Source organism: Eschrichtius robustus, chromosome X (assembly GCF_028021215.1).
Source record: "Eschrichtius robustus isolate mEscRob2 chromosome X, mEscRob2.pri, whole genome shotgun sequence".
Lineage (NCBI taxonomy): Eukaryota > Metazoa > Chordata > Mammalia > Artiodactyla > Eschrichtiidae > Eschrichtius > Eschrichtius robustus.
The window spans coordinates 34,131,738-34,159,005 of record NC_090845.1 but is presented as its reverse complement, the minus strand read 5'-3'; the positions used below and the strand labels follow the sequence as shown (position 1 = coordinate 34,159,005).

At 34.8% G+C, this 27,268-nt stretch overlaps 1 protein-coding gene across 1 annotated transcript in view; it reads right to left on the bottom strand.

Moving 5' to 3' along the window:
- The window catches only part of CFAP47 (cilia and flagella associated protein 47), a 460,447-nt gene that overhangs the window by 98,070 nt on the left and 335,109 nt on the right, over window positions 1–27,268 (bottom strand). The window contains 6 exon segments of the mRNA XM_068532596.1: window positions 81–179; window positions 10,678–10,834; window positions 13,837–13,872; window positions 17,844–17,952; window positions 20,145–20,252; window positions 21,804–21,979. Of these exon segments, the coding sequence (XP_068388697.1) occupies window positions 81–179; window positions 10,678–10,834; window positions 13,837–13,872; window positions 17,844–17,952; window positions 20,145–20,252; window positions 21,804–21,979 (685 nt within the window).

The window sequence follows — 27,268 nt, the reverse complement described above, 5'->3', positions numbered from 1 at the left end:
AGACAACAAGACATATATTTCATCATCTCTGAAATGCGATAGCATACAGAATGACAGAATATAAGGCAGAAATACTGTACCTTTTGTGTGACTCAGACCACTAAGCTTGAAGGCAGAAGTCTCTTCGAGGAAGCTGTCCCGGTATGGAGCCAGGAGAAGATGCTTGTACTTCTCCTGACCTAATCAAAAAATATATATAAAGAGATATTACACTTCAATGTCACATTCAAGAGGGAAAACATCAGTGGAGATTGAAATAGAATCAAAACTTCCTTCTAATGGGAAATTTCTGAGATGATCATTTTCAAAGTACATTTTAAGATGAGATTTAAATGGCATTTTTGAAGAACACATTCAACACTATTAATGATTTTCTCTATAATACTCAAAAATATTATAAAATCAACTCATAAATTCTTGGAATTTTAATTTAAACTATTCAAATAAAAGATATTACTGAGAGCCTGTTTGAACCTACCACATAAAAATGGATTGTAGTAGTTAATATTTACACATGCATAAATATACACTTATGCAATGTTAATAATTTAAACTAATATATGCAAAAATCAATCAATTTTTCAAAACGTGCTTATGGGCTACATAGCATGTACTTGCTTTTAGTGCTACCATGTATAAAAAGTAAAAAACTCTGTCAGCACAGAAATTTATAATTTTAAGTATATTGAACTAGATACCAGCTGATGCCTTGGAAAGGAATGGGAGTGTTACAACTTCTAAGAAGGGGATTTTTGTAACATACAGTAAAATTGTATATATATTTACCATTTTGCCCATCAATACTACTTGTAGAAATACACCTTAAATATACAAAGGCATTATTTGCATAGCAGTATTTGTATAGCAAATTATTAGAAATAATGAAAAGATCTATGCACTGGAGACTAGTTGTGTATAAACAATAGTGCAGGAAAAAAACTGAGGTACTAAAAAGTCATAAAAATCTATGAGAAAGATGTCTATTAACTATTTTACTAGGATTCCAGACATATAATTAGGTGGAGTTAGCAAGGTGCAAAAGAAATTATACAGTATTCTACCTTTGTGTAAGATAGAGGATGAAACAGAACCATGTGTGTACATATGCATTTATTCATATATACTCATTTTTGCAAAAATAAACACAGTATGGATAAATCAGAATCAAATGATGATGTCATCTATATGATTGTTTGAGAAAGTGGTGGATGGTTGAGTTATGGGAATGGGATTTCTTTAAGTAGAACATTTTACATAGCTTTGAGTTTTGAACAATACGTGTTTTACAAATTCAAAAATAAATTTAGAAAGGGTGAAAAAGCAAAGCTAAAACTGAATTCAAATTAAAAATTAAAGAATCCATCTTTATATAAATTGACAACAAAACTATACAGAATAAAGAATTAATTAAAGAATATTTTGGCCATAGTTCTCTGACTGTTCTATTGTAGTATAATATATTCCAGGAGGAAAAATCAACTGCAAAGATAGCTTTAGATTTAGTAGTTTTCAGTTCCTTTTTCTTTTCTTCTCTCTCTCTCTCTTTTTCTTGGTAGTTAAGAATATAGTAATTTAGAAAATATAAGGGGTATATAGGTATGATAGAGCAAATGGGTACTGAATTGATGTGTTGGGAGTGAGGTTTTTCACATGGGAGAAGAGAAAGTGAGGTGAATTGAGGAAGAACCCTATGGTGTAGGATTGGAATAGGAGGTATCAGTATGAGATAATTGTTTTTAATAATTATTTTAATAATTATACTTCTTTGTTCTGTCCCCTGAAAGGAACATCCTAGCAGCCATGAGCACATCTAGTGCCCATATCTTGGACACTAAATACCTTGTCTCTGTATAGCAAACCATTGAAAAATGCCGAATTCTAGTTTTACAGCAAGTTGAGTGCTAGGTGAAACTAGAACATCTTATACTGCCAGAAAGTAACAAAATATTCAACAACTAACGAAGACGATCAAAAGGACTTAGGGATTGTCTTGTAAAGGGTCCCACTGGCCAAATTAGGGAGTGTCCAAAAGAATAATAATAAAAATCCACAAAAATGAAGTAGCCCCATTCCTCCTAGGCTCCCCCTCTTACAACTAAAAATTGCCAGACATAACACACAACAGACAAGGATGGGGAGACTCTGAAATATGAAAGAAGAAGGCAGCCTGCTTAGGGACCTTGGGACTTGAGGAACGACATGGTGGTGAGTTTCCAGGTTTCCATACTGCCTCTCATATATACTGGACAAGGCACTGAACGAGTCTCCAACCCAGATCAACTAAGAGGGGCAGAAAAATAAAGGGGAGGGGAGGTGATCTTCTATCTCTTGCTTGGTAGAAACAGGCGGCACTCCAATTCTCTTGTTGGGGTAGCAGGCTGAGGGAAAGGGTAGCTAGCCAAGGTAGAGTTGAAATATTTATATATAACATGGTCCGACAATGTTCTGTCTAAATTAGACTTCTCCAAATTTAATGACATAGGTAGTTTGAAAGAAAAAGGATGATAAAAGATGTACCATGAAAATGTTAATTTTAAAAAACAAAAATGGTTACATTACTATCATATAAAGCAAACTTCAGAGAAAAGAAAATTACTAGAGACAAAGAGGGGCAATACATAATTATAAAATATGGATACACCAGGAAGACATATAATACTAATGTGTCTATAACAAATAACAAAGCCTCAACTTACATGAAGCAAAATTCAATAGAGGGGAAAGAAGAAATAAATATACCATTATAGTTGTGTGATTTAATATCCCCCTCTCACCAAGTGATAGGTAAAACTACTAGTCAGAAAATCAGCAAGGATACAGAAGACCCAAATAACAAAATTAACTGAGAATTTGAATGAGATATGTAAAACCTTCCATAAAACAACAGAAGAATACTTATTTGTTTCAAGTCCTATGGGACATTCACCAAGAGAGACCATATACTGGGTCATAAAACAAACCTCAACAAATTTAAAATACTCTAAATCATACAGATTGTGTTCTTTGGACCATAAGGGAATCAGTAATAGAAAGAAATAAAAAAGAAAAAGGTCTGGAACTGTCTTTTCCCAGTCTGCTCTGGCACTACTCTTTTCTTTTTTTTTTTTTTTTCCTTTTTGGCCGCATAGTAGGTCATGTGGAACTTCCCCCACCAGGGATAGAACCCATGCCCCTTGCAGTGGAAGCGCAGAGTCTTAACCACTGAACCACCAGGGAAGTCCCTCTGGCACTACTCTTTGAATGAATGTCTTTTCAAAAACCATAAAAATTTGCTATAATTCAAAAAGGCGTCAAACAAGTTCAATAGTCTTCAATGCAAGAAGAAAAAGGAAAAGGAGTGAGAGATTATTCTTTTCTATTGATATAATAGCTATGGATTTGTACAAATATTAGCTCTAGTATTTTTGAATTACTCATAAGAGCCACAAGTTCCTCCTAGAGATCTGGATACAGAGAAATCCAGAGAAGGAAGAGGTAGGTGTCAAAGTCATTTCTGTTAACATCTGGCTTTGTTTTTGTTTTTCCAAACTCAGGGACATTACTCAGAAATATAATGATAATGATAGAAATCAAGGAGCCTCCCCTGAATAAAGAGTGGGCCATCAAACGATACACATGCAGTGGTCAAAGAATCATAGAATCATCAGCTAGAAGCAAGCTCAGAGATTACCTGGTACCTCCCCCAGTGTTAGGAGATACAAAAGCCAAAAAAATAAAAGTTCCTTACCCAAGGTCACACAGCTTGTGTCTTCTGAATTTATATCCCCTCACATTTTTATAAATTAAATGTTCAGTGATTAAATATGATAATGTGATGGGGATTTGAAAACAATAAATGCTGAAATATAAAAGAGTAAACAAATCCATGAATCTGTACTCGTACTTAAAAATAAAAAGAGCTGGGGGGAGGAGAGAAGCAGAGAAAAAGCTTTTTCTTTAATTTAAAAATCTCAGCTAATAAAAAATAGCAAGGATAATGGACATAATAATTGATACTGGTAGCATATCTGAAAGGATACCAAAACCATCAAATGAAGGGTTGTAAGGGAAGAGGTTATTCACATTGTCTCAAATTATCACACCCCCCCAAATTATTTATTAGTTATAAAGGGAAAAGATAATCTTTACAATATAAAGATCTGGCAGACACAACCTCAACCAAGTGATTAAACTTAGTATCCCCAATAATGGGACTTTGTGCCTCTGGATGTGTTGCAATGAGAAGTATACGATATGTGATATTCTTACCAAAATGTTTAATCTGAATTGAATAATGAAGAAACAAAGATAAGATAAATCAAAGTACATCAATGCAGTGTAACATTATGGAGCTGTAAATATATTTAGGTAGTTTTTAATATCATATGACCTCCAAGATATGTAATATGAAATAAAGACAAAGAAGTTTTTGTACAGAAAAAAAAAAAAGAAATCCATAACATGCAATATTCTACAAGACAACTGGCCTGGACTCTCCAAAATACCAATACCATAAAAGACAAAACAAGGTAGAAGGGAATTTTTAGATTAAATGAGATGTAAGAGATTGGAAACCAAATGAAATGAATAATCCTTGATTGAATCCCAGACTGGAAAAAAGAACATTTTTAAAAGTTATAAGGAACATTTTTGGGACAATTGGAGAAGTTTTACTGTGGATATTTAATATTTTAAAAATATTAATGTATCTAGGTTAAATCTTAGTGTATGACAATGGCATTGCAATTATGTTGGAGAAAGTCCTTTTTCTAAGGCCATACATACTTTAGAGACGAAATTATATATCTACAGATAGAGATAGGATATAAAGCAAGTTCCACAAAAGTTAACAATTGATGAAACAGATGAATCTGTATGAAAAATATAGGACTATTCATTGTACTATGATCTTCTGTAGGTGTGACATTTTTCAAAATAAAAAGTTGTGTCTTGTGGGGAGGGGACTAAAGACTAAATGCAAAAAAAAAATTCCTATCGCTTTAATTAAATGGAAGCACATTTTGTTATCTTTAAAGTGGGATTTGTGTAAGTTGAACTGCTGGGTCGTGGGGGAAACATTATAAATTATAGTTAATTCTCCATGGAAAGGAGATAAGCTTTACTGACATTAAATATATGAGGTGATGATGCTATATGTAAATATTTCACAAGTAAATATGCATACATTGAAGTGAATGCTGAAAAATATTTACTAATTGAGGTGTATGATATTAAAATATATTTCAAGACCATTGCGTAAAGAGCAATATTTCTGAAAGTGCTGTCTTCTGACAACCTACATTGGAATAACTTGTGATGGTAGGGTCTTACCCCAGACGTAATGAATCAGAATAACTGTGAACCTGAGAATCTAAATTTTGATAAGTTTCCAATTACTGCTTACTGAATTTTGAAAGCTACTAAGTGAGAAAAAAGGAATTCCAAATATTAAGGCTCCCAAACAGTATCTAAAAATAATTAAAGCAATTATAAGCAAGTTGAGTCTCAGATTACTTGTCTGAAAAGTGGCTGTAACAGTAATTTCACGTCTACTTTTCCATAGTATGAGTGTTAGCTTTTTGTTATGAGCAAAGCAAACTAAGACAAATAATCCAATTAAACTAAGGTATAAATAGACTGTTATATATTTGATACTCCAACTTTCCTGCCCACCAATCTCAAATCTCCCAGTGATGTTTATTAATTCAAATATTTAAATAGTTGACTGTCTGAATTTGGGAGAGATTTTGAGAGCGTGGGACTTTTTCTTACACCTATTTCTCTCTCTTATGTATTAAGCTATGCACACCTTGACTGGCAATGTACAATGATCACCACATATTTAACATAAATATTTATTCAACTCTGGAGGTACTTCAGATAAGATTCAGAGGACCACCAGGGGCAAGATTTTCATAAACTAACTCAAACATGTGAAATCAAATGCACTGGGTATTGCCTCTCCACATCCCGTAAGTGTGATTAACTTATCGTAACTGTGTTATATTGTTTGCTTTATTACTATATTACTAGTGAACACCATGGTCATAATCAACCTGAGTCAACAACAATTCAACATAGTACCTTGTTTATATTTTATCAACCCTCAAAATGGAAGTTGATATTTGTAAAACTAATATGTTAACTGGTATGCATACCTTTATCCCTGCTGTTATTCTGTTTTGCTCTTCAATAAAACTACTAATGTCTGGAAAAGAATCCACTTACACTTAAACATTTGAATCAGATCACTAATATTGCATTTAAATTTGTATTAAGTAAAAGATCAAATAATCTCAAGACTACAGCTACTTTAACAGAAATAATCAAAACAACTACTCTGCATACATCTATTACTGCTTCATTCATTTATGCAACTTTTAGGTATATAACCCACAGTGATATTTCACAAGTAGAATACCACACAAAATCAAAATACAATGTGTATATATTTTTGTGTGTACGTATATCCCACACATGAGGTAGCTTTGAAATGTGCATATGACAGTTTTCAGCACAAAACAGATGCTCAATAAACAGTGACTGAATATTCAACTTCTGCTTTATCAACATACATGCCAACACTGAAATACTCATTTAGTTAGGAGCAAATCTATGAGTTAATATAACCCCTGCCATTAGCAAGCATATAAAGTAGCAGGTGTGGAATACGGTTATATGAACAAGGGCACACACATACATATAATGGAGATGGGTCCTTAAATTCTTAATGTATACACTGGGCCCTAGTTTCTAATGTTTCAACTCAGATGCTTGCTTCCCACTCACAGCTACCTTCCCTTTTTCCACTTTTACTTCCAGCTAAGTAGGAAGGAAACTTAAGAGTAGGGGGCTGGGGTGGAGGGCATAATTACTGACGAGAGAGGGTTGTGGGAATTGAGTCCATGGATACCAGTCGCTGAGGAAGGGTACATGTCCTGGCCGAATAAGGCGGCCAAGATGGGAAATCTGAGCATATGTGAGCTAGGGTCTGATGGCAATGTTAAAAAGAGAAAGGAGAGTCCCGAAGAGCTGAGAAAATGTGAAAGGAGTGGTAGTCAGGGGCATTTCTTGAGGTCCTTTGATAGGATGCAGGGAGGCCTCTTTCCCTGAGATCTGGGGGGAGGAAGCAAAAAGAAGGGCAAGTGCCTTTCTTTAGAGCCTTATCAGTATGGGGCTTTTATTTTTTTATTTATTTTTTAAAATTTATTTTATTGAACTATAGTTGATTTACAATGTTGTGTTAATTTCTGCTGTACAGCACAGTGATTCAGTTATACGTATATATACATTCTTTTTCATATTCTTTTCCATTATGGCTTATCACAGGATATTGAATATACTTCCCTGTGCTATACGGTAGGACCTTGTTGTTTATCCATTCTATATATAATAGTTTGCATCTGTTAATCCAGTATGGGGCTTTTAAAGCACCATCTGTAAGCAGACAACTTAGAAAGACAGTGAGGTGGTCCTGGAGAAGATGAGTTCAAGAACCTGTTCCATCACTTACCCACTGCATGGCTTTAGGAAATTTCTAAGCCTCAGGTTCCACATTGAAAAAACCTCCAAGAGTCATTTTGTAAAGATTGGGTATAGTCACATTTATAGAGCTTAAGTGTGGTACATAGTGGATGCATAACAAATCCTAGTTTTCTATGCTATTTGAAAGCTTTTCTGTAGCATTCTGGTCCTCGTGGGACTCATTAATGGTGTGCTTTGGACACATCTCTAGTATTCTCCAGGTGTTTAGGCCATCTCCTCTCTAGCCTCCCTATCTCATTACTTTTTTAAGTTGGCATAGATTCAGATATGAATAGATCCCTCAAATATAATCTTTTTGATACCTTGCCTTGCATAATGGTCAACTGAAAGAATGTATAGACAACACACAGTAGAATTAAAAAATTAAATAGAATTTAATTAAAGATAATAAATAGATTATTTGAATATCAAAGGGCAATATATCTGGGAGAAGTGATTAAAATGAAAACAGCCAAGATAGCAGAAGAAAAGACGTTAGAGAATTGGGCAATATAAAAGTTTGATGATGAGTTTACAATTCTAAAAATGTTGCCTTCTTGGAAAAACAGTGACTTTTGAAAGATATCTTCATCTGTATATCTTAAATATCTATAAAGTCTGTCTGTCTATCTATCTATCTGAAAGAGAGATGAGGAATGCAGGATCTGAAATACTGTGGGATCTCTCACACGCATCAACCACTCTCTTGGGGCTATATTGAGTCTTCCTATCAACCTCCCTAAGGGGATTCTGTGAATTATGTAGCATCTGCAGGAACATTTACATCTTCTTTTGAAAGACAGCAAGGTATTCCATCGTCCTACCATGAAATAATTTTAAGACATTTACAAATATTTAAATGAGAAGGTATTAATGTAGTACTTTCTCTAATGAGTATATTTGGCATATGTGTTAAATATTTTTATTCTTCTTGTCAGTCATATTTCCTTGTGGCCCTTCAACAATTCAGGCCAAATTATGAGGCCAGGCTGCCAAGAAATATGATTACAAGAAGACATGTACATGGTGGCTAGAAAAAAAAAATAGAGTCCACAAAAGAAAGAAGGAGGAGGTTATGACAGAGTGACAGAGAGACTCCATCACCAAGAAAAGGAAAGGAGGAATCTTTTCATAAACTAATGGAGAAAGTGGAAGAGAGAAAGATATCAGAGGTCAGTGTCTTTCTTATTCCCCAGACTCCATGGGTTGAAGGAAGAAGGGGGAGAACCTAAGAGTCTAAACATTCACCCGAGAGAGTGAGTTTACTTAAAAAAGACTGTTTTAAACTACAAAAGACTAATACATTTTTAATTATCAAGCTTACTGTTTTTTTCTGTTACATAGTAGAAAAAATTTTTTACCAATTAAAGAAAATCAAGAAGCCACAAATTATTTCACAATTTATTTTAATGTTAAAATATTGACCTAATATGCTTTTATAACACTCTTATAGCTATGCAGCTGCCTTGAAAATTCCATTCCCTGGAAAGTTCCATTAATCAGCCTTGTGTGTTCCCACACCAGGAATTCTAAGCCCTACAACTGGTACAAAGTTTACAAACACATACTTTCTTGGCGCCTGCCTAAATTTGTGGTTTCCAATTCCAGCCAAATACAATACCTTTTCTATTTGATTTTTGTCAGTTCCATCTTCCTTTCCCTCCAGCAGTTATTTCAACCCACTGTGCCACTCTTCAAATCTCTTACTGTATCTCCTTTTCTCAGCAGATGAAAATATAAATCCAACTGCTCTTAATTCCAAAGCCCCTCTACTACCTACAATTTATCTACATTGACATTTGTTTTAGCTTACCTCCACCTGTTCAAAAGTAGAAATGCCCCTCCTGTTCATAGCTCTTCCTTCTACCTCAACTCTGATACCAGTCCTCCCAGAGCCTTGGCCCACTGGTTAAACCCTATGTCCTTTATAGCTTTAACTCTTTCTCAACCCTGGCTTCTTCCTTCTGCTTATATATATGCTCAAGTCTCTTCCACATTAAAGTACTGACTTCCTTGAGCCTGCAGTCAAGTTTTACTAAACAGCATGTCTCTCCTTCTCATCATAACCAAAGTATTCATAAGGGAATTTTACATGAGATGACATTATGTTCTTAATTTTTCTTATTTCATACCACAAGCATGAAGAGATGATCAGGAAAGATGAGAACTCTAACAGGTAAATGATAGTGTTCAGCTTCAGCATTAATAAAAAATAGAAAATTTGCAATGATGATAAGATACAATTTTCCCACAATGAGACTGCTGGAAATTAAGGAGAATGCTGATACTCAGGGCTTACAAGGTTCAAGAAAATAGGCAGTTATGTCTGTAATATACTCCTGATGGCAGCATGAAGTGCAATAGGATAACCATTCAGGAGAGTAAATTGGTTATTTATATCAAAACCCTTAACATGTGTGTTCCTTTTAGCCCTGAAATTGAACTTTATAAAATGGATCACAGTAGTTGTAATTTTAGTAGAAGTAGTAAAAATAGATGAAAAGTTAAAATTATTAATGTTCAACATTACATTTAAAATGTGTTTCAGAAAACTTATAATGAGTTGATTTTTATTTCAGACCCACATTATTTGGTCATTTAATACAAAGTGATCAAACACTTCACACAATTGAATTTAAAAACATGCATCTTCAATATGACACGAAAAAAGGAACAAGCTTGGTTGGAGCCAAAATTTAATCCAAATATGCTGTCTATTTATATAGAAAAGGGGCAAAGGAAACAAAATTAGAACACTGGAATTTCTATAAACTTTGAGGAATAAACATTGGCATATTTGAGTAATATCATAAGAATTGTACAAATTTACTGATTTACATATTCAGGTTTCCAGATAAAATTAGAAGAACTTGACTTGGTACACAGATTCCTAATTTCTGATCCAGGAGTTTAGAGTTGTGATTTTGGCCATGATACTTCATCTCTTACACGTTACGCTTTTAGAGTTGGATTTAGAGTTGTGATTTAGACTTGTGATTTTGGCCATGATACTTCATCTCTTACATGTATACTTTCTCTTTAATAAAATGATGTTGTTGAACTAACAGATCCCTGAAGTGTCCACTACCTCTAAAATGCTTGGACTCTATAATAGAATAAGTGTGATTAATAATTACAAAATAACATATGTAAAGTAAAAGAAAAACAACTTACCTGTTAGCATGATATCGATTAAAACATCTTCTTTGGTGGGATTTTGGAAAGGTATAAGAACAGATGATTGAAGACGAAGGTATGTGGTCATTCTTTCTATTTCTAGAGGCTGGGGGAATAGTCCTCTTCCAGAGATGTAGAATATCCATTCTTTAAACTGTATAAAGATAAACATCCATAACATGTATGTCCTAATTACATACTTTTTATTTGTACCACTTAATAAATATAGTACACAAAAAAAATTTGGCAGATAAGTTTTTTGTTAACATTTAACATGCACTGTTTTCATCTTTCCTTCTTTTTCCAAATTCCTTTTGATTTTATTGAAAAAATCAATGTGTTTTTACACTGAAAAAAAGGCAAAAGGCCAATGTTCAAATATTAAACATATTTCAATACACACAAGCTTACTGATAGCAACATAAAAGAGAAAATTTAATGAAAGCCATGCATTTCTGCTCAAGAGTTTTTAAAAAATCAATTTGCCTAACAAACTGGGTACTAAATGCTCTATGAAGTTTCCAAAATATTTATCACAGGAAGGCAAAGAAGGTGAGACACAGATTGCAGTCCCATTAAAAAGAAGTGTATACAACTTATTGCCATATTATTTACACCCATCATCTAGTACAGTGTATGTTTTATCACATGATATGAAAAAATGGCTCAAAAATTATGTGAAGAAGATTCAATGTGGCCATTGTTCTTATCTGTGTTTCATAAGCCTGCAAAGCTCTGCTTGAAAATGTTCCTTTGTATTCATTTAGAATAAAAGTCCCTTGAGACTCTGTTCTACACCGAACACTTTGCTAACGTTACCGGTGAATGACGAGGTCATTAACCAAAAACCAGCGAACAATGTCCTGGTTTATCACCTCTCAAACTACGTAGATGTTTCCAAGCTTAAGTTCCAATAAAAAGAGGGAAACTTGCTTTAAGATTGTTTCCGAAGTAGGATGGGTGGTGACAGGAAATTCATAAAATGCTGTCTCAAGTAAGTGAGGATGAAAAGGCAAGTTTTATCTGCATATGTCTTCAAATGACTGTATTACTTTTAGTTAGAGAGTCTACAAGCATAAGTTCACTGTATTTTCACTTACGATGTCTGAACTTGATCACACGTAATTGACTGCCTGGAACCAAGTGTCAGAGTTCAATTATAGTAACAACTGTTTTATGTAAATTACTTACTTTTTGGCTATTTTATAAAATAAATCATGGATGACAGAAATTAGGTTAATTTAAACCACTGGAAATAAGCCAAACTACAAAAACAAGAAGGTCATGTTTTCATGTTTGGCCAAGTGGCCTGGAATACTGGAGGTTCTAAGTTAAACCATATCCTACCATTCCTGGACACTAGTATCCAACAATTACGGTAGCATTGCTTAAATTATCCACCTGCGTTCACAGAGGGAAATTAAAAAGTACCCCAGGGAACATATGCATTAAAAAAAAGTAACATTTTTAGTCCATCTTTATCTCAAACTTCTTTGAAAGGAGACAGTAAAACCATTAAAGATTCAATTCCAATGTTTCTGAAAGAAGAAACAAGTGGAGGTAAAAGATAGTAGATCTGGCTTGCACACTGAGTAGAGCTCAAGGGCATTTGAGCTTGCTAAGAATCAAGAGAGTCTGCCATAGACAGGCTGCAAGGACCATAGACACATGCTGGGTAATAAAATCACTCTGATTTTATCTCTTTTTCCTTTATTTTCACTGTTCTGACCTTTAGATGCAGTGAGTCCCACATCAAGTATAAATGAAATAAATAATGGCAACTATTTGAAAATAAAAATGAAACGACTGAAAACCAAGAGAAAATCTCAGAACATAATGTTTGATATCAGAGAAGGCCTGTTTATCACATTTGCTGCTTACTATTGTTCCTCTTATGCTGTTATGCAGTAACAATCTCATTGAGAGATTCTGGTAGCATATTATGAGTTTATGGTATTCGCAGTTGTGATGCCCTAACCAAATTAATCTCAGGATTCAAAATCTATACAAACAACTTTAGCCTGAAGTTAGATTTTTTACAATGCAGAGTTCTTCACATGGATACAAACTGGAAACAAATGAAACAAATAATAAACAATAGCCATTTCCTTAAGTTCAGCAAAGAGTCATCTTCAGAAATAGTTAAAACTTATCCTACAAGCACTACCATACTAGATTTTTGATTAATCAGCTACTTAGTTGTGTGTGTTAGTTCAGATATATTTATCAGTGAAATCAAGAGAGGGACAGAAACCTATGTGAGTTTTTCCCTAGTGGTTAACCTAATTGCAAACTCTCAGACTTAGAAAAGTAAGCCCTAAAATTTTCTTCTTAAAAATATCTTCTTTAGATGCCTACACATACATAATATATACTGCATTTTCAAAAGTTCATTCAATTAATACTTTAGGATAAACCAGTTTTGCCTGCAAAGAATGTCAACTAGATGAATTAAAAGAAGAGGAAGATCTGAATTATTCAGGGATAGAAAGGAAAAAAAAAAATTAAAGGCAAAAAAATAAAAAAGAAAAGGCAAGAAAAATCACAAAGTTTAGGGCAATACATTGAAAAGGCTGAAGCGGTCTGGACTCAGTAGCTAAAAGAATGAGTTATTGATTTAAGTCTAACCAGAGATAAAGCCTTGGAGATTTACTACAACTTGGAAGGAGAGGCTTGGAGTGACTGAAATCAAGCCCCAGTGTTAAAGAGATTGACAAAAAGGTTTGAGTGGATTACTTACTTGTTTGAGTTCTTTGGTATTTGATAAAGAATTTTGAGTTCAGCCTCTAGGCTAGGATTTTCTAAATCTTTTAAGATGGAGAAGTGACCACTATCCTGCTGATGTGCCAGACTACCTTGAGTAGATGTAATTTCCACCAGAAATGCAAGCAACTAAGTTATCTCCAAGAATTAAGACGAAAGGCCTGACCCTGCTATGAAGCAATGATTTAAAAGATCAGCTGTGTTAAAATTATTTTTGTGAAAGAAAATATCTCTACTATACTTGCCCTTCTTTATGAGAAGGATTACTGGTTTGTCTGTTTTCTTTAATATCTTTGAAAGTCAAGCATACTTCCACAGTATTGCTTCAGGTCATGTATAAGTCAGTAATCATGTAAAAAATTTATTAGCCTCAAAAACTTTTTTCTAAATTACACATATTTCTTTGGTGGAGTGAGGTGGTATGATCAGCTGTGTAAATTAAGAAACAAGAAAGAGAAACAAAAATCAGTACTTTTGTTTGAGTCAGCATCTTTGTGTGCTAGGTGTATACCAGGTTGATGTTCATGTGATTAACGTGTTGCCTTATACACATTAACCATTCTCAGTATGCCTGTTTGGGGAATATTGGTGAAACAGCCCATAGTAAACAGGGTTTATTAGCGCTCACACAATGTTCTTCCCCCAGACAATGACCACATCGATCGATAAAAGGAAATCAGGATGAATTTTTTAATCTGAGTTGGAATCCCCAATAATAGAAATGTACATTTTATTTAAAGAACCCATAGCTTATTATCCATCCCAAAATACATGTCAAACCACTGGGAACCTAACTTGTAGTGTTGGCAAGGTCAAAAGAAATGAACTGAGTCTAAGTGCAGATGTAAGACATGCTTCTTTATTGTACAATGAAGTTTTTTCCTTGTCCTATTACACAGACCCTCAAGGTGTGACCTGCTAGAATAACTTGAGTCTGAAATGTATTAATCTGAGTTACCTCTTTAGAGATTGTGAAAGAAGCTAGAAACTCCATCACAATATAATGAAGGCTTGAAGATCTTAAGTAATCAAAAAGCTACACTGTGAATAATGTAGTATTTATTATCAACCCTTATAGAATGACAGACTGAGTGGCACACATTTGAGAAGTCAATTATTTTTTCACTAATGTATTTTGCCAGATAACTTTTGAAAAAGAACACTTGCAATTTGGCAAAGCCATTCAATCCTTGTAGAATACAGCACTTGCTCTTCAATAAACTCTGAAAACGACCATGAAAAAAAATACACACTTAATTTTAGAACAGAGTTACCTCCTTATTATACATGTGGTTTATCTACAGCAAATATTTTTTATCTCAGGCGGGGTGTCCCTCTGATACTTCATTATCAGTTTTGACATTATCAGTTAATGCACATTTAAGGAGTTCAAATTAATATCAGAATTAACTTTAGCAAAGGAAAAAAACCCAGAAAAGTTGCAGTTCATATGTTCTTTCAATTTAGCAAATGTGACAAAAATATTTCTCTTCCTCCCCCCATATATATATAAAAGAAATCACCCATTTCGTTGGAAAAATGTATAATACTATATTAACTTAGATTTTTAACTCTAGTTCTACCACTGACTAATCATGTGGTTTAAATATTTTAGCCTCTCTGGCTTCAAATTCCTTTTCTATAAATATATGTCAGAGGCATGTGGTGAAAACTGAGGTAGTGTATACAACCAAGCAATAACTCAATTCCTTTATTTCCACCTAAAATTTACTGAAAAATGCACCTCCCCTGGTTTCAAGGAAAAAAAGATAAACACGGTTGGATGGAATTTAACTGTAGCAAACCTACTGGTTTAGTGTAATGGGATATATAAATAATATGTTAAACATATCAGCTTTTGAAACTTAAAAACATTTTATTACAAGCAAGTGTCATCAGGAGTACCAATTCCCCTGTTTGAGCTTACACTAGATCCTAGTTCAAGAGGGAAAGATATTCTTGCGACAGGTAAACTGAAATATGGACAGGATATTAGATGATGGAGGAGACTAATATGCTCTTACGAAATATAAAGTATTTACTGTTAAAATAGCATTTACAATTTACCTTTAAATTGAATAGTAAGAAATGTAAGAGAGAAAAGAGAGGAAAAAATGTAACAAATTGTTACTATAAGAACCAAGATAGAAGGTATAAGTTTGTGCATTGTATTATTCTTTCCACTTCTGTATCTTTTTGAAATTTCTCATAATATATAGATGGAGGACAGTAAATTTTTAATATCATTATTTGCCTTGATTATCAATCTATGCTTACTTATTGAAGCATTTACAGGTAATCACCAATATTTAAAAATCCTTACCTATGTAAACATGAATATTACACAACAAAACCAGGAATAAAGTTATATATACATATCTATATAAAGTATATACATATATATATGATATACTTTCCATTTATTATCATTACCATTAATGTATGTTCCTATTTGTTCTATAACGTATAATAGTATTTTTCTCACCTGTAAATTTATTTTTGAGCTGTTTCCAAATATTAAATTAATTGCATATTCTGTGGTCAATAATATTTGATAAGTGTATGAAAGAATGAATGGACTAGAAAACCATGGTTGGAAATGTTAAAGCCGAGACCATCTTTTTCATTATGCAACATAAGATGGCATCTGTAATACAATGCATTTGTTTTCCCTTGTACCACAGTTTACATTCTCTGTAAAAGTAGTGATACGAAGGATATTAAAACATCACTAATGAGTAATTTCTGTTAAATGTAAACTATAGCCTGAACATCGTATTCTGTTTAATTTATGGAAAATATGGTGCTAAGTAATACAAACATACATGTATATTTTAAAATAATGTTTCTAAGATTACACTGTATACACCAATTTTAGCAATGTAATACTTAGCGATATCTGATTTGACACATCATGGCAGTTAAGAACTAATTTCATATCATGATATTAGTTGGCAACCAGTGAGTGACAAGAGACAGGTATTAAAATATAAATAAAGAAATCACATTGTAGATTCGTTAAACAATCATCAAACAGCAAATAGTAAAAGGCTTTTTCTAAATACCATGATTTACTGTGAGGTCCTCTGAAGAAAATAATCTATTGCAATTATCATTTCGAAGTTTACCTGAAAGCAAGGTTTTGGCATTCACTATACATATTTGGTATCGTAGGCTTTGGAAATACAGACAGGGATGCGGAACCTTCAGATCTTGTTTTGCTACTTGGGGGAGGATAAAGTGATTGAGGCCCATTGACTGGCTCTAGTCTCTCCCAGGAATGAAGGAATGAGAAAATGAGGCAGAGAAAAAGAGAGAGGGGCAGAGCTGTCAGCACTGTCTGTGGGGAGGGGGTGATGGGTAGGAACTAAGGAAAAGCTAAAAAGAACTGGCGTCCTGGGGCCTGGACACATAGAATAACCATTGAGTCAAATCATATTCCTAAAATGCACCACTTTGGTGGGGACGTTGATAGCTGGGGAGACGCAAGAGGGAGGGTGGGTCTCCTCTGTGGACTCTTCTCACTCCTCTACACTCAAGGGTCAGTGAGGCTGGGAGTTTTCTACTTTTCTATATACACAGACCTCCCCCCATATACTCCCCAAATTTCAGTTATCATTTTGGTGCAGATGATCCCCCAAGTCTTCATTTCTAGCTTAATATTCTACCCTGAATTTCGGAGCCACATAGCCAATTGCCTAAGAATATTCCCTGAATTTATGTTCCTTTGAGATACTCTCCAAACTGTACATATCTTAATCAGTGTTCTTAAAGTGTGGTCTTTCGCCAGCTGCAGCAGCAGCAGCAAGAGAACTTTTTAGAAAAGCAAATTCTCTGTGCCCCATATACACTACCAAACGTAAACTAGATAGCTAGTGGGAAGCAGCCGCATAGCACAGGGAGATCAGCTCGGTGCTTTGTGACCACCTAGAGGGGTGGGATAGGGAGGGTGGGAGGGAGACTGAGGCAGGATGTATATAGGAAATCTCTGTACCTTCTGCTTAATTTTGCTGTGAACCTAAACTGCTCTAAACAATTGTCTCTTTAAAAAAAAAAAAAAAAAAAAGACCACTCCAATTAAAATCAAAAAAAAAATTATATTATTGGGAAACTATTGCAAAAACTGATTACCAAAGTGGTCAGAAATAAAGCACAACCAATTTATTTAGGGTTCAGTGAAAATGAGCATGAATCTAGCATATATAATTTCAAAAATTTACATGAACATGATATTGATTTTCTTGATAAATTAAAGTTGGCAATGTATACGTTATATTTAAAAGTTTTAGCGTTTGAAACCTTATTAATAATTCAATTGCTAATACTCCATGGTGTCCCAAAATCAGAACTGGAAAATGTTCTAGTAGTGGTAGATTACTCGGCTTTCTGAATATACTTACTGGTGACCTGTTAACCTCCAGGACAAAATTATCAGGATTACTGTTTGTTGCTTGCAATTCTAAGGTTTCGTGTGTAGGATTATCTAAAGGAATTATCTGAGTGACAAACCTGGAAGGAAGAACAAAGCTAGTAAAGTTGTTCAATGATAATTGCACAAACTTGATGACTATTATGGGTTGAACTGCATCCCCCAAAAAGATATAGTAAAGTTCTAACGCCCAGTACCTCAGAATGTAACCTTAATTTGGAAACAGGGTCATTGCAGAGTTGTAATTAGTTAAGTTGTGGTCACACTGGAGTAGGGTGGCCCTTAATCCAACATGACTGGTGTCCTTATGAGAAGATGATGTGAAGACACATGAGAAGGCTATACGAGAAGGGAGGTAGAGATTGGAATGATACATCTACAACTCAAGGAACACCAAAGATTGCTGGCAAGCACCAGAAGCCAGAAGAGCCAAGGAAGGATTCTCCCTTTTGGGTTTCAGAGGGAGCATGGTCCTGCTGAAACCCTGATTTCAAACTTCTAGCCACTCTAACAAGTGTGAAACAATATCTCAGTGTTTCCATATTGAAAGAGACCCCAACTACACAGAAAAATGTACGAAAATAGAGCCACACCAATGTATATCATTAACAATTTTAAGGACATTAGGTAAAATTAAAGACCATGCAAACTTCAGAAGAGGAAAAAGATCCACAAGACTGGTTAGAAATACAGTAACTATCAAACATCTTTTAATATTATGCAACTTTAAATTATACACAGTATGACTTAGATAAAAAGTAGTTGTTTTAGAAAAACGTTAAAGAACAAAAAGAACTTGAAAGAAAAAAGGCTAGCACTTTTTGGTAGAATGAAAAGAAACATGACTGTAAAATTGGTTGAGCCAAATATTTTCACAACACTGACTTATATTTATTAACAATTGTATATATATAGTTTAGAGTTATATATATATATAGTTTTCATATATTGGTATATATTTAAAACAAGAAAAACTTAAATCTAGAAATAAATTTGTAAATAACTTGTAGCAGACACTGTTGGTGCTCCACCTAGTTTCCTGCCCCATCCCCCAACTTCCGCATGCTTGCTGCTCATCTTCCAGCTGAGACATTCAGATGATTGCTTTGGGATCCTGAAGTCCTCAGCCCTAGGGCAGAAGTGCCTGGGAGTTTATAGCTCATCCAGAGGAAGCTTATACTGACTAGTATGGGAGTTCAAAAGCCCAGAATCTTGGCATCGAGACAAGACAAACTCTGAGATGTGATTTATGCTCCAAAGCTCTCCACAGGAACAGATAAAGTCTGGGACTGTACCTGCAATCACGTCCTTGCTTAGCTTCTTCCCTTTGCTTATTCTGCTTCCCTCGTTCTCTTACTAATTTTTCTTACTGAGATCACACCTCCTTAATAAATCACTTGCAGTGATGTTTTGGCTCAAGATCTGGCACTGGGAGAATTGAACACTCTTTTGGTGTGGTGAGGGAGCGACATTAATGAGAAGGCACTGATTTGCCCACTGGTACACGTGCTCTTTAAAAGCAGGAAATGTGACTTGATTATCCCTATGCATCAGCGCCAAACTTGACGCCAGACATGTACTAGGAACTCAATCACCTAAATATAAAGGTCATATTTCAAGGGCATATGGTATTAACCAAATGACCAAGTATTCTCAATTGCCCAATGCTTACCCTCTGCTTTGCCTTGACCAAACTTTAGTCAGCTTTCTATCTTTCCCATAGGCCCCTGAACTCTGCTTGTCCCCAAGCCTGAGCAAGCACCAAAAAAGTAAAATGTGCCTCCCTTCTGGGCTTCTCTTGGGAATCAACTGACCACGGCAGAACCCTTTTTCCTATCAGTCCCCACCGGTCATTTTCCCTTCCTTGTCCAGCTTTCCCTCCAAAGATTCTGCTTATTTCTGCTTGCCCCTCCTTTAGCCTATAAAAGAAAAAGCTTGCTCGGTTTGATGTTGAGTAGCTTGTAGATTTCTGAGAGGGGAATGATCTCCAAATTGCAATAGTACCCCGCCAACTATTTCAATAGTCCCTTTTCCTCCCTTGCGATAATCATTTTGAATAAAAGCCTCTCCTTACTAAGTCCTGACTTGTTTTTCTTTTCACACAAGTTTTCCACAAGGTCGTTTAAATATCAAACCTCCCTGGAGAAGAAAATCAATTACTAAAAACATATTTATGTCTTATTTTAAAATACTAAATGCATTATAACAATATTATTTTAGATAAACTTTTTTTTCTTCCATGAAATAATTTTATTTATTAAATAGAACTTACTTTCCAAGGTCACAATGTATTTCTGGCATTATGGTTGGTTTTGGTATGTCAGTAGTTACTTTCAGTAAATACCAGAACTCTAGAGCTGTATCAGGCTGAAAAATAATGCTGGTGGAGAGAAATATACAAAATCTTGTCAGCAGTTTAGTTTGTATGTAAAATAAATTTGGCAGAAAAAATAAATGCCAGATAGGTGGCTCCAAATACAACACTTGACAATTGTTCTGTGATACAGCTTACTCTTGTAGATCTATTTAAATTTTTTTCATTTTTGGTGAGAAAATCACTTTGTATTCAAGAAGAAGTATTATCATTAATATCTGTTTAATAAATGCCTGTTGAATCAATGAAAAATGCTTAAACATAGGTGATTCAAATATCTTGCAGGAGCTAGAACAAGTAAAGTCCTGCATTTGAACTGTGGTTAAACCAAATGTAGTTTGTTGAATCGAACACACGTGCGTTTTCATATGAAGGTTATCAAGTGACATGCAGCTCTGGAGAGCTTCCTTTATCATCAGCACGTGCTCATCTTTGGGGAGACAGAGAGTGTGTGACAGTCTAATAGTAAAACTAGGCTGGTATCCCAGCTCTGCCATCTTTTATTTGTACAGCCTTGAACAAGTCACTTAACTTTTTGAATTTCATCATTTATAAAATGGGAACACTTATGGTTACTGTGAGAATTTTAGGTGTGTACGTATGTAAAATACATGCTCCAGTGATGACAACAGAGAAAGCAGTCAGTAAGTATCAGCCCAAAGTGTGTCTTTTAATGTATGCTGACAAAGAAAATCCAAGATTCAGTCTGTGTTCACAAAGCCTCTATAGTCACAATGCAGAGAGGAGACGAGAACACGTTTCTAATGGTAATCTAGCAAAATAGTGTCTTTTATATACATTATGGTCTTAATTTTCATGTTTCACATTATAAAAATGTTTATCCTTTAAAATTTCACAAATATATTTATTTATTCATCATTCATTAAAATAAGAATTATTCTAACTCTGAAAGAGCATATAAACTAGCAAAAGACATCTTCATGGAGTAATGGAATGCATTGTACACACCAATACTAAGTACAGTCTTTAAAACTATAACAAATAAATTGGATATTACTGTTAAAACAAAGAAAGTTGATTATTTTACTATAAACTGAGTTAATCGTGAGCATAGAAGCTATGTGTTTCTGTGTGAGAATACATAGTGCAAAGTTTTTCATAATTATGCTATAAGAACACTCGTCATTGCACTGTTAATATATGTGTGTGTATGGGTGTATGTGATTTTCATTTAATTGAGAATATAAGATATAAGTGAATTTTTATCATGAAAATTGAAAGTTTAACCCCTAGTTCTTACAGAATCATTTTCATTCGGTACAACCCAGAAAAATATGGTTAACAAAAAGTGAAGTGAAAGAGAGTATATAAGGGGCAATTTAGGAATTATTTAACTTGATATTCTAATAAATAATATCTTTGCATTAAAGAAAACAATGGTAATTCTAAATTAGTACATTTTACCAATGAATGGTATTAAACAAAGCTAAAACTATGAGCGAGTGTAATCCCAATGATTATACCATGCAAAGAAATAATTTCAAAGGTTAATTTCAAAGGATCAACAATAAGTATAATGCCACACTCAAACCATACCTTTCTTCTCTATAGCCTGTAGTCGCTGGAGAATACCGTACAACACAGTTGAGAGAATCTAGTGGAAATAGTACAAGTTCCTTGAGTCCACTAACGGCAGCACTCGATAACTGCACATCTAAGTGAGTAAGTTTCTCTTTTGGATTAAAGAGACGTATTTCAATACAAACACTCTCCTAGAATTACATAAGAAATATAAAATTAGCTCTTAGTGTCAGCACAGAATCATTGTCCTATGGAAGCCGATAAAACAATGGCCAAATGTATAAAAGTTTATTTTTCTCCTTGACCCACTACTGAATGTACCTCACTCTCTTTTAATCTCATATATTTTCTTCGTTTAGCCTTGCTAAATGGTGACAATGTTTTTTTCAACAACAAATAGTCCAAGAGATCCACCTAGCTAAATGCTAAGGAAACTGCAAAATTACATTTAAAATATATTTGTCTTCAGTACCATGATTATTATGAGGTCTGTCTGTCAATGTTTCTTCTTGCTGTGGTACTCAGACTTATCATCCATAGAGGTTGCTAAAATATAGATTACTGGCCCTCTTCCTCAAAGATTCTGATTCAGTACATCTGGGATGGGGCCCGAAAATTTATCTTTCTAAAAAGCTGTGGCTGCTGCTGCTGATTCCGAGTAGCTCTGTACATTAGTATCAAGTTCTAGAGACAATCTGAACTAAGAAGTCAAACTATGCTGATGACATGACTACCTTCCTGTTTAGATTCCTCCCTTCTGTCTGGTTTCTCCTGTCCTGCCTCCCGAGCTACATCCACTCAGCCATGGAAGGCACACTTCACGTTCCAAGACATTTCCTGATTCTCATTCTGAACCATTCTGGCTAATGACTTATATCTTTTTCTAAAAATTTTATTGAAGTATAGCTGATTTACAATGTTGTGTTAATTTCTGCTGTACGGTAAAGTAATTCAGTTATACATATATTATTTTTCATATTCTTTTCCATTATGGTTTATCACAGGATATTGAATATAGTTCCCTGTGCTCTACAGTAGGACCTTGTTGTTCATCCATCCTGTATATAATAGTTTGCATCTGCTAATCCCAAACTCCCAATCCATCCCTCTCCCATCCCTCCTCCCCTTGGCAACCACAAGTCTGTTCTCTATGTAGTGACTTATATCTTATCCCATTACAGACATGATCTCCACTACAGTAAAAGCCATTAATTGAAGCAAATGTGTCAAAGGTGATTAAATAGGCAGGACACATCTCAATCTTAACAAAGACCAATTGTCTATAATGCCTTAACCTAATTAAATGGAGAATGTTGGACATTTTAGTCATAATTTAAAGTTGGGTAATGGATGTACTTTGGGACATGGAGCTATTTTGAAATTTATCAAGTCACATTACAGGAGCTGGTGGGGACAGGTGGTGATGGGGAGAGAGTTATTCACACAACGTATCTTCAAGATAGACATTACAGCTTTGTCCATGAAAAAGCATTTGCTTCATTACCTCTGTATAAATAAATGAGTGGATAAGTATTATATTTTAGGGGGATGGAAAAAGCATTTAGTGTGGTGAACATCATCTGGCAAGGAAAGATGGAAATCAAGGATATACACAAGTTTATAATTACTAGATGAGAGTAGATATCATTTACTACAAATCAGATTTAATTATGAATGCAATTGAAAATGGCCATCTACAATAGTTTCAGGAGATATTAGAATCATGGATTCCTAAAATAAATGGCCATTAAATTCCTACAGTAAAATACCCATGCTCATAATTATAAAGAAGGAAAAATAAGATATAACATGCAAAAAACTCAACAGTGGCATTACATCACAAAATTTACTATTTCTTAGGCAACCTGAGATATTTTATAAGACTGTTACAGAACAGAGCCTCCTAGGAAGTTTCTGAGGGTCAAGCCAATCAACAACTAACCCAAAGGAATATGCCATGATAACAAATACCAACCACCATATATTAGCCTAGAAACTTTGCCCAGGTCTTTGGACAGAAAATTGAAATGAGACATCTTGGACTACATATGTGTCCTGGTCTATTACTCAGATATTCTTCAGAGAAAGTGTCAGTTTAAGACACTGCTATAGCTTTTTTTTTTTTTTAATTTTTGGCTGCGTTGGGTCTTCGTTGCTGCACACGGGCTTTCTCTAGTTGCGGTGAGCGGGGGCTACTCTTTGTTGTGGTGCGCGGGCTTCTCATTGTGGTGGCTTCTCTTGTTCCGAAGCACGGGCTCTAGGCACACGGGCTTCAGTAGTTGTGGCACGTGGGCTCAGTAGTTGTGGCTCACGGGCTCTAGAGCGCAGGCTCAGTAGTTGTGATGCATGGGCTTTGTTGCTCCGTGGCATGTGGGATCTTCCCGGACCAGGGCTCAAACCCGTGTCCCCTGCATTGGCAGGCAGATTCTTAACCACTGCGCCACCAAGGAAGTCCTATAGCTTCTTCAAAGTAGTAAAAATGCTAAGATCAAAACCACTGATTATCAGAGTAATTCATTTTTATATCACCATCAGCTCATATACACATACTACTGAAAAGGAAGTTTCACAAAACAGTCCCTACTCTTACCACATGTGATTTCTATGATCTATTCTATTCTACTCTATTCTAGTCATCTCTTTAAAAAATAATGCTCATTTTGACCCAGTCACATTTTGAGACCTGTACATTGAAAAACTCTGGTCTATAAGGAAAAAAAGTCCTGGAATATGGAATTGCTTTATGTCTTATCACATGTAAACTATGAACACAAAATAAAACAAAACCACTTTAAAGCTACTGTTTCCTCTGTGAACTACAAGCCATATAACAGAAGCATGCTTTGTGTTACAAATGTGTGATGACATTCTACACAGTTGGCCAAATCTCTTGGGAAATGTGGATGGCAGCTAAGGGGCACCTCTGTCACAGCTCCTCCTTGACACATCCATTGCAAGTATCACTACCTGATCATTTCACTCTTATCCAGTAGGACTGGATGCCCCCTCAAAATTCTTCACAGAGCAGCCTTCCAGAGAGCAATCATCAATTGCTTACCAGCACTAAGTACCACGGCAACCTCTGGAGAATCCCTGCAACCAAATTCTTTGGAGTCTTGAAAATAGCAACAGACTCAATAGAAATGAATATTTCATTATACTAAAATGACTGAAGTTTCCAATTAATTGTTCTGTACTCCTACCATGGTAAAATATATGTCAAATTTAACTACAATATTATAAAAAATAATTTCTAACTTTCATTATGGTTTGAATATCATTTTCTTCAAAGTTTAAACAGATAAAAATCCCTAAATGATACCTTTCATATATGGTATTATATAAATAATTTCTATTAAATACCCATCTGCCAAAATAATGTCAAAATTAATCTGGACAAGATTAATTTTACAACTAGATTTCTTAAGGCCATAAAAATTAGATATTTCTTTAAATATCTGATGCATTCAGTAAGTTAAAGAAAAGAAATTTTTGTCATTCACCATTTTACAAGATGATCAAAATTTGTAAATTTATTCTTGGAACACCTCCTTTGTGTTATCTACGTAATCCAGAAATACATAACTATTTTGAGTAAATAACATACAAAACAAAATGTATAAAAAATTACTCTGCAAAAATGGTTAATAGTCTTGTTGCCTAAGGTATCCTACCACCCCCATTCCATATTTTGATAAATAACTTATTCAATAGGAAGTACAAAGTCAGTTAAATTTCTGTGAACTTGATGTATTAAAAAAGTTTGAAATAATGGGCTAGTATATATCTTGCCAATGGCATTTTACTCCACTTTGATGAGTGGATTTTTTTCAGTTTATGTTTAGAATTAAATATAAATCAGTTTTGACTGATTTTTTTTTTTTTGAAAAATAGTAAAATAGTAATGACTGTATATGGTGACTTCAAAAGTTGTCTTTCATCTTCACATGGCCTCTTTTAGATTCAATGATAGAGAATATTCCTTCATAAGTTGTCTAGTATTTTTCTCTTGATTGTACTTAAGGAATATTTTAGCTAACATAATGACTGTTTAGAGAAACTGCTTCCATTTTTCACAATCCTTTGTAGAGAGACCAAATTGGGTATATTTAATCCTGTGGAATATAGGTAAAGATTTTAAAGCATGAGAACATTCATAAGATGCTGAAATTTAGACTACTGAAAAAGTTCAAATACTCAGAGAAGTCTGGAATACTATTTTAAAATATGTACAAACAATTGTACTGAATTTTGTTAAGTTATAAACCTTTTCAGAGGGAATTTGACTATCTGTGTTCATCTTAAAACAAATATAAAATATTTTCGGCATCTAAATACATGCTATATGTTTATTATTTTCTTAAAATAGAGGAAACATTTTGAGGGATTTAAAAACATAAATTAGATCAGGTCATTCCCTTCTTCACACCCTCTAGTGGCTTCTAATTGCACAAGGAATAAAAACTCTCATCTTGCCTTTTGAGATCCTACAAGATGGTGTCCTATAGACCCCTCTGATCGCAAATCATACCTTTACCATTTCTGTCCAAGCTCCATCCTCACAAGCCTCTTTTCTGTTCCTGGAGTGCCTGGGCTCCTTCCTGGTAGGTCCCTTCCCACCAAGCTGATTTTGTCCCGAGGGCTTATACGTTGGTTAGTCTCTCTACCTGGTTGTACTGCTTCAGTCTTTGTGTCATCCTCAATGAAACCCTGGACCATTTTCGTTTGTAGAATTATCACTGTCTAAATTCATCTTGTCCATTTATTGTCATGGTAATGGGTTCACCTGGTGAACTAAACTTAGTGGAGTGTAATCTGAAAACTGTTTCTCTCCCCCACTGCTGCTCTCCAAACCAGGCAGGATCTCCCTTTCCCCACTCCTGTTGTTATCTTAGGATGGTTCGCAATGCTAGAGCAGTCTCACTGTCAGATATGTAAAGAAATACAAAATCAATCAACACTTTCATCTCACATCCAACGAATACTTTTCCTGATTTCTCTCCCTGGCACACCGTCCCCACTTCCAGGACTATCTAGTGATTTTTCAGACTGCCTGTGAAGAAGAAGGTATACATGATCTGTTCTTTTCAATTCCCTGCTCTGACTTCCTCTCCTCCTGCAATCACTGTGCTAATATGGATCCTTCAGGTTACAGGATGTAGATGGGATGAGAGGTAAAAGAACAAAGGCCATTTGTTTAATTGATGCTGGGTGATCTTCTCCAGCTGACTTTCTAGGTCCCTCTTTCTTACTCTTTCTAGCATTACCCCCATGTAGACTCTTCTGGGTTCTTCTCACTCTAGTAGAATGTACCTTGAGGCAGATTCTTTTAAAACAGTCTAAGCCCAGTCTCCTTCCATAGAGTAAAATCCATTTTGATCCAGAAGGTCTTATCATGTGTCAGTGGAAGGGTAGCTGCTTTCACTCTAGCCATTTTCCCCTTACGTACGGTCCAATCTGTGGGCAGGAACTCACCAAAA